We start from the raw sequence: 12,350 nt of genomic DNA, 5'->3' as shown, positions 1-12,350 counted from the left end.
CAATAACCATATTAAGTTTCGATAGTTATTATGGTGGGGTTGACGCTCAGTCTTTTACATGCTTGCATTATATTCATTGGATCAACAATTGTTATCTGGCCAATATCTCCATTTTCTCATGTTTTCTAAATTAAAGAAACTTGACTTTAGTTATTACAAAACACTAGACTTTCACCCGTCTACTGGCCTTCTAGACTCGCAAGTGTCATCCTGGTGAAACTACAATTTATGGAGTACTTTATTCTGACGCTAAGATAACCTTGCTAGTGTTCACCTACTTGCTAGGGTTATGATTCTATGTTTTCATCACGAACTGACATCAGCTATAATTCCAAAATGGTATTTAGCCAAATGAACGGATAAATTTCGCGCCAAAATCCAAGATCTGCTTCCCTAAATCTGGTTGGCTTGTCCATAAATTATAGTCTCGAAATTCGTAATATAGCTCGTCATAGTTCTGAGGTCCTATTTTTGAATACTTTCCTGTATACGAATCAAAATAATTTTGAGACTATCCTTATTTTACTACGAGAAGAAAAGTGGTTTCTAAAAGTGTAAATATATTTTGTGAGATTTACTGATTTCTATCCCAAACTTAAATGACATAGTCAGATCAACACCTACAGAATACTAAATCACTTTGTTTCTTAATAAATTATGTGTAATATTCCAATGTATCAAGAGTTTTTCCAAAACACATACAGTAGCTGGTGTAACGTTCAAGTATATGTGTATGAATTGTGGCTGTGGATTATCTTATTTGTTAGGGAAGTCCTACACATTGTCTTCTCGCGGCGAGGTTGTTGTTTACGAAATCGAGAGGACGAAAAGCGAATATCCGGCAAGCATGTGGATCTGTACTTGGTAGACTTATTATCTTAACACTTGGTATTAGCAATCATGAGGCGCCAGCTGTCACCATACCTCGTGCAGATTTGAGTCCATCGTTTTGATTTTCGCTCCTTTTCATCTCTTACTCCTTTAGTCCCTATAATCGTTTTTTTTCAAGCGTCGATTCGGGGATGCATAAATAATTGTAGTAACTCGAGGTTATGATATCTTGAAGCCACGCTTCTAGGTATATTTTAAAGTCTACAGTGTCAAACTGAACTATGTGTCTAATGGACCAATCAAAATACATTCATCTGTTACTTCCGACCTTCTAGCCCATTTAATATCATGGTGACCACCCGACCTCTATTCAGTCCTAGCCAATTTATAAAAAGCCGTTTTTAAATTACTCATATCGTACTCATTAATCCAAACATAATATCCACTTCCGTAATACCTGTTATTAAAAAGCTTAGTAAAGGACTTCATCGACCTACTAAATCCTGTTAATCCGAGCAATTGCTCATATCGAAGCTTACGCCAAACTGCCATCCGAACTGGCAAATTTAAGTTATATCCTCCGGGACTCAATTTTTCACGCTTTTGTTCCATTTAGTCTCGAGGATTCCAAAACAAGTAAATACTTCATCTGACTTTCCAGATAGTATAGTCTCACAAATGCAGGCTATCTCATCGACTTAAATTACTCAGATGACATGATTTTGTTTGAGCATATCTAGCAGCAATTAATCTGTCTCATAAATCCAAAATCTTGTTTCACGATTCGTTTACTTCAGTGCATATTATAGCGGTCCGTTTATCTGACTCCAATTTGTATGAATGTATGAATGTGCCTTGTAGTAGCCATATAGCCCTAAGATGAATAAGTAGTTTCATAGAGCTATTTTTATTATATTTCGGAACATAAAGATTATCGGTCTTGGCAAAAAAGCTTATCAGGATTAATGGCATTCACAAATATAATAGCAGACAATATCGAAATGAAAAGTGTGTGCGGTAAGATAACACAAAAACAACACCAGCTACATGGATGAGTATGTAATAGTGAGGCAAAATGACACTTGAAAAAAGGAGTTAACTCACTTTAAGAAGGAAACTTTTGCTTTGTAAATAATAAAAATAGTTCAGTGAGTTGCTAATGTCATAACGGAAACATAACGTTAATAATATTGTAATTCAATGAGTGAGTAATATAATTGCTTAAATGTCATGATTTAATGTCAGTATGAATAATGATAATGATGGTGGGATAATTTGGGAAGTCGATGAATGAAATAATTGATACATGGACAAATCACAGACAAAATAATGAGCTTTGTGTTTGTGTGTGCATGTCGTTGTTGTTCTGGCTTCATTGCTTGCGTCGGATTCGAGAGATTGAGTCGTCTGCGTTGCTCGTCAACTGAGATAGCCACATTGGGTTCGTTCATCTATTCTTCATCGATGTAGTTTTCAGGTTGCGTTGAGTCCGAAGTAGGGTTCATCACTTTAGTGGGCCATTTATCTGACTCCCATTTAAAAGAAAGAAAGGAAGAATATGTCATGAATATAAATTTTTCATCTAACCGTATATTACATCTGGGAATAATAAGAATCAAAATACGGATTGAGTTGGGTGAATTTATTTCATGCCCTCGTTTATTCAGACACTTTTTTTCAAAACTAATGTGATTAAAAGGTACAAGCAATGGGTTTTTGTAGACAACTGTTTAGACTGAATAAAGAGATTAGGTTTGAGAATTTAGCTGTCAACAAAACTGCTTCCCCAGGTATTTGGTATGTGTCCTTAAAATATCACTCGCATTCAGTCGAATATCAATGGCTAGTCCCAGTGTTATGCTTGGGTTCTTGAATGGATTTGGAAAAACGACTGATGACCCCGTAAGTTCTTGTCAATTGAAATGGTCTATACATATATTTCACATCCTCGCAATTGCCTCCCCAATGAGTAGATCTTACTGGTACAGGAGTTGGCTGGAAAGAAGCAAATAGTTTGCGTACCAAGACATAACATCAGTTCATGAGGTCTGAGTCTCCTAGTTGAGGTTAAAGCGATAATCATAATGAATAGTTGATGACGCTAGGTGAATTGGCACCGTTGATTGCACTGATACAGTCTCATTCATACTCTATCTTCCAATCAATCTTAAGTTTAGTGTTATTCCACACTTTTTATCCTTTTATCTTATTCATTCCTTTCGAACTGGTGTTTAGCTTCTCAGAACAGTTGGCTTTATCCTGTTTTCTGCGCTTCCCATCTTGTTGATCTTGTCTTGTTTTGTAGATCGAAATCATGGGAACTAGGGATGAGGCTTATTCGGACTAGATCTCACGTTGTATATGTTTACTCGTCTAACTGATCTGAATGCCAGTGTGTCCTAAAGGGGACTCGAACTGCTTAGTTCGATATAACATTGAATGTCTAAACAAGTAAAGTTTACTCCTTCTTTCATCTTTTCTTCACCTCGTTTTGTGGTGCTTGGTAACAACACAGTTATGCCTAACCCCCTATCTATAAACTGACTGACGAAAACTCGTCAAAATCTCTGTTACCATCGGTGTATATGATTTTCGTATGACGACAGTTACTTAACGTTTATTGATTGTGATTACCAAATTTGATTATCTTCACATTATCATCTCTTAGTCCGAGTTTTCGACTTTCAACTACTGAATTACAAGCTTAAGTAGGACTTCATCCACTCCAGTTTTAGTAGCCAACTATTACTACTGGCGCTTCCACAAGAGTTCAACTTTTAATTATAAAAATTAAAAAAGCCTATGTTGCTTGTTTTGTTTCCTTCATAACAAATACAAGTCTTTGGTATAATTGGAGACCAAGAATAAAATGAGAGGTAACATTATCGATAAATATCAAGAACAGTATTTCAATCAACCAGTCAGTCATGTGCAACGTTGAAACTGAAACATGAACGTCGATTTCAGTTGCCACAAAAAAACAGTATTTACTAAAAAGATACAGTCTAGTTAAGAAAACAATTAAAATGAAATATGTGCAGTTAAAGTGTTTATTACTTTCGTAAAGGATAAAACAAAACTACTAAAGGATTAGTATATTGGTAAATACTAGGTGATAGTCTCAGTCCTACTAGAGAGGGAGACCAGTCAGTGCTTAAAGCCCAGTGGTAGCTCTCCAGATTTTGACTCTGAGGAGTACTATTTATCGCCACACAGAAAGCATCACTTCCCCTATGACTTCAGGTACCCTTTTCTGATGAGTGCCACCTTGAACAAAACTTAGGTCCAGGGTCTCGTGTTGATTTCTTTCAACTACCAAACTATATCTACTGGATTCTTTTCTAAAACATGCTTGATATCTCAAACCATCGGTGTACATGGCCTTTAAAACCATACTGAAGAACTCGAGATAGAGTAATAAGTCATTACCTAACAAAAATATCCTGTGTTTCATAAGGCCGAGTCATAAACGTACCAATTTCTCATTGTCTCCACTCATAGTTATTAAGTAATGTGCTGTATAGAAACGCCAAAACGTCATTCTTGGGACGCGTATGAAATAATTAATTCGATCTTGGATGTTTGGGTCCAATCGTAAGTGCAGCCAATGTTTTGAAGTCGATCTACTTACTATGATAAGTTTGATGATCATCAAAATGTATAGATTAGTCGGCTGCATTCCGGAGCAGATCAGAATCTTAATTGGTCCATTAAAATGGTCGTCAATCTTTTGCAACGTGATCACTTGGAGTCCAGGCTTAAGTCGGGGAGAGAGAAAACGTCAGGTAGTATATCGGAAATGACTCCTGGGAGTTGGGGCTGGCCGTAAGTGGGTTCTGGTCTGGATAGTGTGATCTCTTTATTCAACCTACGACCAGTAAGTTCTTATTGTTTACGGAAATAAATCTTTGTTCGTAAGTGCCTGACCTTTGCATCCAAGTACCCAGCTAGCACCATTATATCCGTTAAACGCCTTTTTTGATGTCATGTAATTGTTAATGTAATTTATTCTTTATTGCATCCGAGCTCTAGTTTATCGAAGCATAAGTGTAGATTGCAAAATAGCACAGTTCCCGATGTCAGTTCTTTTCACACTGTTATAACCTTTTAGCCTTACAGCAAATAAACTACCGGTAATGAGAACTTGTTCTATTTGGGCTTTCTCCTCACTAAAGGCAAGTGCGACTTCACACCCCGTCGACACTCAGTCCTTGGTTAAGCTCACATGGGACATACTTCTCGAGTCGATAACAGGTGAATTGTCAGTGTTTCATTAGAGTTCTAAATGGTAGTTTTCGAAGTACACCGAAAGTCCTACTTGTTGACCACTCAGAAAACCGGACAGACCATTTAAGCAGAACAGAGCTTTTGGAAAAGATAAGCCGCTGGATTGGGTTAGTGTTAATATTTGCTTGCTGCATGATTTGTAGTGTGCGTTAGATCATTGACAGTCGTTCGTGTATATAATTCTTCAACCTTCTTTCCTATACTTTGAGTATCTTATTATGCAAGAATTATCTAACATAAACCCGTGCTATTATTTATTTTAACTCTGTTTCATCAATTTTTTCTTTGTATGCCCTTGTAAAATGTGATAACTCGTAATGGCACTTCTTTTTGTGACGTTCAATATTTTTACAGTTTGGTTGAAATTTCAAATATGTCTAGTTCTTACATATAAGAATTTATAACTGTCTTAAACATCATAAATCTGTGTAATATATTTTAGGGTAAGGCAATGATGTCTTTGGTACTTTGGCTCTGTTTTCAGCTGGTTTTCTTAATTATGAAACATTGTACTGATTATCGCCACATTAAGCTTCTGTTTGTTAATAGTTTCCCTTTGTTTCGGCCATGGAGTCGTAGACTAATATGTGACTCATGGTATTTCTAACTGTTAAAATTGATTTATGCCCTTAATATCGTATAATATTCGTAATTAATCGTTGATATTATGTATTCAAGGGTTTCCGTTTTATTTTTCAGGGTTTCGGACCTAACCCGAGTAATTTAGCCGATGATATATCGTCAACAGACTCACTGATCAATGTGCCTATTAATCCACAACCACACCATCTTTCGGAGTATGAGTTTAACGATCCAACTGATATTAAGCCTCCTAAAATTTCCGAATATCCATCAAAGCCTAGCTTTGGTGTGACAAGGTCTGGTCCATCACCAGTTGAGGAGCCTATGCGCCCTTGTAGGTCGTACTCACCTGCATCTAGTTCAGCAGGAGGCAACACATTAAGCAGAGCAAGCTCACCACCTAACTCCATTGGTCCTTGCCTATCTGATGTCAAAAAAGAGCAAGCTGCTCTTGAAGCTGAGCAAGCTGCTCATGATGGTGATGATGAGTGTGAAGAAGAAGAAAATATTCATAAAGCTAGCTTATCTACAGAACCAAAGCTCTGCTCTCGTGGGACCAAACAATCCAGGCGCTCCGTTTTACTAACTGTTTCTTTGAATTCATCTTGTTCATCTCAGAATCGCCGAAGTCATCGGGAAGAGAGATTACGCTGTACTTCCTCTATGTCACCTTTAAAGCGAAAGAAATTGACTACTGGTTCTAGTCGCAGTAATTGCATAGGTTTGTCCTCTCTTCCACGTGGTTGTCAGTCAAAAGGTAGAATATCGAAGGAATCAAATCCTTTAATGTCTCCTACTAGTTACCGTTCCTTACGCAGTAGCAGAGACCAGTATGTCGCTAACGTAACAAAGTCCAAAAAATCATCAAAACAATTCAAAAAGTTCTCTAGTCAGTTAGATGGAAACTTAAAACCACAAAAACGTCAACGCTTTGAAGAATTACCGAAATCTAATTGTAAACAGCGACTGCAAAATGGACAAGAGTATGAAAAATCTATAATGGCAAATGAAAAAGTTATTTACAATAAAAGTTCTTTTTCCAGTAATATCAATTGTAACATCTCTACTAATCATTACACTTTTCCTGATGATGAACCAAAAATACATTCATCACCAGATCATAAAGATATTTCTTGTTCTGTATCCATATCCCAAACACATCCACGTTTATCAACAGAATCTAAAAACACTAGTGCAATGACAGATAGCAGTGGAGCTACTGCCTTAGAAATGTCTAGCTAACTAATTCCTCTTCTGTTTTTTTTCTAGAAATTATTTTCGCTTGATGATAGTTTTTATTCTGATTGTATAAAGTTGTCTAATTTGTTGTTTCCTTTACTATCGTTTGTTTTTTAAAGAAAATAACTAATCATTATATTTCACTGAGAAATTTTACTTAAAATAAAGCAGTAAATAAAGTCTAATGTCTACTGTGTATGAAATGTATTTAATTCAAACCCTGTCATACCTTGTTGTTGTGTGTATCAAGTTAGAAATATCTATCAATAAAGGGAGTCACTCTTTAGTGCCTTTAATACTTTATACACGTACTGTAACATTTACACTTTTTATTTATTCGATATTTACCATGTTGTAAATGTACATATATTATCAAAATTAAAAAAAACCAAATATGTGAATATTCATGTAGGTGTATTATATTTGTATATTTACTTCTAACTTTCCTCTTTGTTTTTGTTCACATTTCACGAAGGCAATGTGCTGTGCACATATTTATGGTCTCCAATTAAAATATTTATTGTTTAGCTACCAATTAGAATGTTAAAAGTTCCTTGTTAACTTCATTCTACCAGGGTTTTTTTTCCAAAGTTTCTATTACTTTTTACCATTATTATTATTATTGTTATTGTTATTATTATTATTCGGAACACACTTGATTCTGTTTATCATATTTTGTTATTTTTAATATAATGAAAAATTATTTTATGTAGTTTGATTGATCTCAACTAATAATCTTCTTTGTTCTTTCCCTACTGTCGTTTATTGTTTTTGTTTTCTTCACTTTTCCCATATACATACATATTTGTAAAGTTTTTATACATAAATGTATAGTTCTAATGTTATTGCAATGCTATCTTAATATACACTATGTTGTATTGTTCTGCGCCTTATTTGAATTTTTGTTGATGCCCTGATTGTTGACTTATTAATAAGAGGAATATGATGTTTTTCAAGTTCTAGAGCTAGTATCTTCTATTGCCTACTGTTAACTTGACTTTCGTTCGTCATTTATAGATTATAACGTATATGACAGATAGTAGTTACACATTAGATCTGGTTAAATGTGTTGTGTTATTAGACAGTTCATCGAAGTATTCTAACGGTCCTATGTATTAGATTATATTTTTTTCAAACTCGAAACGGTTGTATAGTGGTGGTTCATGTACTCGGTTGTCGATCATTTCGTAATTGATTCAAATCAATTTCACCACATTTGTTACCATTTGCTTTAAGTATTAAATTTAAGCTTACCAAAGTAACATTTAAGAAACTATTATACTGTCTATAATTTATTCGTATTTTCAAAGAAGCGTATGTGTTGATTCACCAGTTAAGTCACAACTATGATATTTTTAGTAGCTAGTCTGTGTCATATTTCGGGTTTTATTTGCTTTTTTTTTGTCATGGGGAGTTATTTCAGATTGTCCTAAACGATGTGAATGAGGAACTTAGCTATTCAACTATCTGTTCATGATTGTCAGTCTCTTTACGTTATGGCAATATCTTAGATGCACTTCTAAGGATGAGCGAGAGTCGGGTGTACTCATTATAAGTTGATAAAACGGTGGCTTTGTAAATGGCGCTTCCTAGAACTATATTGGTATCAATTTATCTAGGATTGTAGTCTTTCATAGTTTTATCTATTTTATTTTAATTCATATCGGGTGTGGTGTATTAATTCATAAATAACTACTAAGTTGTACTATCACGTTAGTAGTCTTAGAAGCCGTTGCGTACACGTTTGTCTACGGTTTTGGCTTGCTTCGAAAAATTAACTTAGTGGGGTGGTAGTTTATTACTTTTTAACAAATAGGTCCCGGGTTTGAATACCATTCCATATACTTACATCTGTTGAGCCATATAATATCATCAGCTTTTGTACATTTAAATGATGTCTCGATAACAATCGCATAAACTTGTACTTGGTATGTGACTCACATGACTGCAATAATCATCTTAATATTTATATAGCAGTAAAAGACGTTGGGATGTTATATAATAGATGGATGAATGTATAAAAAATTGATAAAAAGTGATTAGCATGAACATATTATAGCTCCAAAAACAGTTTAAATGTTACTGTATCCATTTAAAACCTTATTGAACTCTTGTAGGACAACAATTGGTATATTAAATTTGAATTTATCAATCCATTACATGAAAAGTAGATACCTGTACTGTTGAACCGTTCTGTTGTTTGTCTTTGCGTATACAAATTACCTAGAGGTTTAAGACTTAAAATTTCAGCAAAGTAAGCTTGGCGACTGTCTCACAAATGGCTCATCGCCAGTTTTACTGGATTTAACTAACTATTCCACTAATAACTGTTCCACTGATATGAACTTCAATCTCTGGTATTATGATCGAACTCTATTTATAATGCTAGTTCGATTGTTCAAGTTAACGTTTAATCTCTATATATTTTTAGTCATTTCAGTGATCTATTTTACTGAACTGCCTATTTATAATTTGTTACATATTTAATACATATGTATATATTTATCTTGATTTGTAGACTAATCATAATACAAATTTATTGGAATTAAAAGGGTTTCAGGTATGTCATATTTTCTTGAGACGATTTTTTGATAGCTTCTTTATTTGTTACTAATCTGAAATTAGTTTGACTTGTTCTTAAGCTTTCATAAGTAACTTGATAAGCGATTGCTTTGATGGATATACTCATTTTTAGTGAATATTCTTAATTATAACTTTTTAAGTGACGACAGAAAAGTATTTGATGTTGTCTATGTGCGTAAATCATGACGACTGATATACAATCGACCACTATCTACTTTCGAAAGCAGTACTTACTAGATTACTGACATAAAAAAAGTGACCAGAGATGATCTCACTTGTATCTTTTACATAAGATTTCATGGCAATCAGTATATTTTGTTCAAACCCATTGAGTAGAAAAGTTGCATTTCTGACGTTTCGTGACTTGATATGTAAGCCACTTCTTCAGAGTAGATAAATAGCCGTATTAAATTAACACAAATAGCATATATATATTTGTCAGAAGGGGTTTTGTGGAGATTTAGTGTTTTCATAGTTGAAAGCGTGAGTGCTCTATCGGTTAAGTGCTCTGGCGCGAGACTGGTAGGTCCTGGGTTCGAATGTCGCGAGGCGAGGTCGTAGATGCGCACTACTGAGGAGTCCCACAATAGGGCGAAACGGCCGTCCAGTGCTTCCAGGTTTTCCCTGGTGGTCTAGCTTCAATTGACTCACGCTTTCAAATATAAATTTGTGTTATTTTAATTCGACTATTTATTTACTCAGAAGAAGTGGCTTACATATTAAGTCACGAAACGTCAGAAATGCAACTTTTTTACTCATTCGGTTGTAACAAAAAATACATTTATGATTAACTTTCTCCTCAATGCTCAATTTATTTGAACCTATCAAGTCCAACCTTGACATTGATATGGATAGGATTTCTTGTTTTCTGATCATTACTATCGTGTTTCATGATATTTTCATATTGTTTCGTATAACTTTATTCATAACATCTTAGTTAGAATGTGTTTGTGCTCGAAATCCAACTTTAGAACTGCTTTATTCATATATAAGAAGTTAATATTTAATTAAATGCTCCGAAATGTTAACTAACCTTGTATATTTTGCCATTATTATTATTATCATTACTATTACCACCATTATTATTATTATTATTATTATTATTATTATTATTATAGATCTCACAAATTGCTGCTGATCCTATAGGACGTTGTGTTGCATTATGTGGGTGAGTTACATATATCTATATCTATATCTATCTATCTATCTATCTCTATATATATATTGGCTGTACAATGTTATGCTGTTGATAAATGCATACACATCTTTTTCAACAGATTTTGTGCTGTTGTTAAATTCTTACAAACTTGTGTAACAGATAGATTACATTATCTGATGCGACTCGTATATTTCTTGTAATAAAAATGTGTTTATGTCTACAACTTAAGGTATTTATTTTTTATTTGGAGTACTTACTTTCTTTTACTAATGTTATCACTTTTATTTTGAAACTGCACAAAAAATAAGTAGAAACCATTTCAACCTGGAATCCATGTATAATTTTATGTTTTACACCATAGATCACATTTTTTGTACTGTAGAATTTTTATATTACACATTAGAAGAAAACAATGTTTAGTATTAAAAGAGCTTTTACGCCATAGATCACAATAATTATTTGTTGTAAAATGCACTGATTAAAAGCAACGCTTCGAAATCGACATATGTAATCTAGTGATTACGTGTTAATTCATGTGTAAAAAAAATTAAGATTTATTGTAAACGTAGTGGAATAGAAGACTAAAACCTTGCATCAATTAATTAGTATTGTTTGTTTGAATTTTCCCATTGATGTTTAGGACTGCAACTAGCCGGTCTCTAGTTGGTATATGTGCATACTGTGCGTATTGCATCGATATAGCCTTAATTCACAAGGATAACGCGATGATGTTTGAAGCGAAAGTTACTGGGTTCGAGTCCCAGAGTGAACATCAACTCTGAGATGCAGGTACATCCAGCTGACGAGTCCCGAATAGGACGAAACGCGTGTCAAACTGGATTCCACTGCTAGCCACTATCCATCTTTGTTTGCATCAATTAGTCATAAGTTTATATGAAAATCTATCTAGGGATTTGTGCAGTAAAACATCTGGTTCCTTGATTAAGTCTCTAAAAGACTTTGTGTTCATGCATATTGTAAAAATTCCAAATGTCCGCGTTTACAATTGTAAACGAATAATCCTAATTAGGTTTTATGTCAGTTAATTATGTGAATAATAAAGTGTACTACTCTGGTATTAATATTTTGCATTCTGTGGCCCTAACAATTTTATGGTTTCACTTTTTTATTGCCTGTGAGTAAGAGAATCCGATTTTGATAATATAAATGCTCCAGTTATTCTCATTATTGTCATTTAAGTTAAAGTAGATGTTATCTGACTGTGTTTCTTTAGTAAACAAGTACTTAATTTTTCTAATCTATATTTACCAATGATAATACTAGGTATCTTCTTTGAATAAATATGTTTGATGATGAGTTTCCTTCACTTGTTTATTGTAATCGTGGATTATGTTTTCTTTAAACTAATGTATTTGGAACACGAAACAAGTGAATGCTTCCACCGATTATGAATACTGAAGCAGTCTTTCTGAAACCACGTACGCCGTTCAAGCTGGCTTCCTTCAACGTTCGCACACTAATGCAGATCAGACAACAGATAGGGCTGGCTATGTCTTTGGAAGGTCTTAATGTTGACGTTTGTTGTCTATCCGAGACCCGTATTCAAGACTCTAGTGAAGTACTACAAATCCGCTCTCCATCTGTCGCCTCGAAAAGCTTGTTTCACGTGCGCTTATCCGGGGACCCTGTGGCATCCTCGCCTGGTCTT

General features: G+C 34.4%; 2 protein-coding genes across 2 annotated transcripts in view; both read left to right on the top strand.

Moving 5' to 3' along the window:
* Positions 1–2,688: 2,688 nt before the first annotated feature.
* Smp_060490 (putative serine-rich protein) lies at positions 2,689–7,385 on the top strand (the record flags this gene model as incomplete). The annotated part of the gene is made up of 2 exons (XM_018794238.1): positions 2,689–2,733; positions 5,977–7,385. 2 exons carry the CDS (start codon positions 2,689–2,691, stop codon positions 6,940–6,942), a joined length of 1,011 nt encoding a protein of 336 aa, XP_018648671.1. The 3' UTR covers positions 6,943–7,385.
* A 1,133-nt stretch (positions 7,386–8,518) lies between these two features.
* The window catches only part of Smp_154620 (hypothetical protein), a gene marked incomplete at both ends in the record, with an annotated part of 52,128 nt that continues 48,296 nt past the window's right edge, over positions 8,519–12,350 (top strand). Inside the window, one exon of the mRNA XM_018794237.1 lies at positions 8,519–8,562. Within this exon, the coding sequence (XP_018648670.1) occupies positions 8,519–8,562 (44 nt within the window). The remainder of the gene's footprint in view (positions 8,563–12,350) is intronic.

Source organism: Schistosoma mansoni, chromosome 1 (genome assembly GCF_000237925.1).
Source record: "Schistosoma mansoni strain Puerto Rico chromosome 1, complete genome".
Classification (NCBI taxonomy): domain Eukaryota; kingdom Metazoa; phylum Platyhelminthes; class Trematoda; order Strigeidida; family Schistosomatidae; genus Schistosoma; species Schistosoma mansoni.
This window is presented reverse-complemented; position numbering and strand designations above follow the sequence as displayed.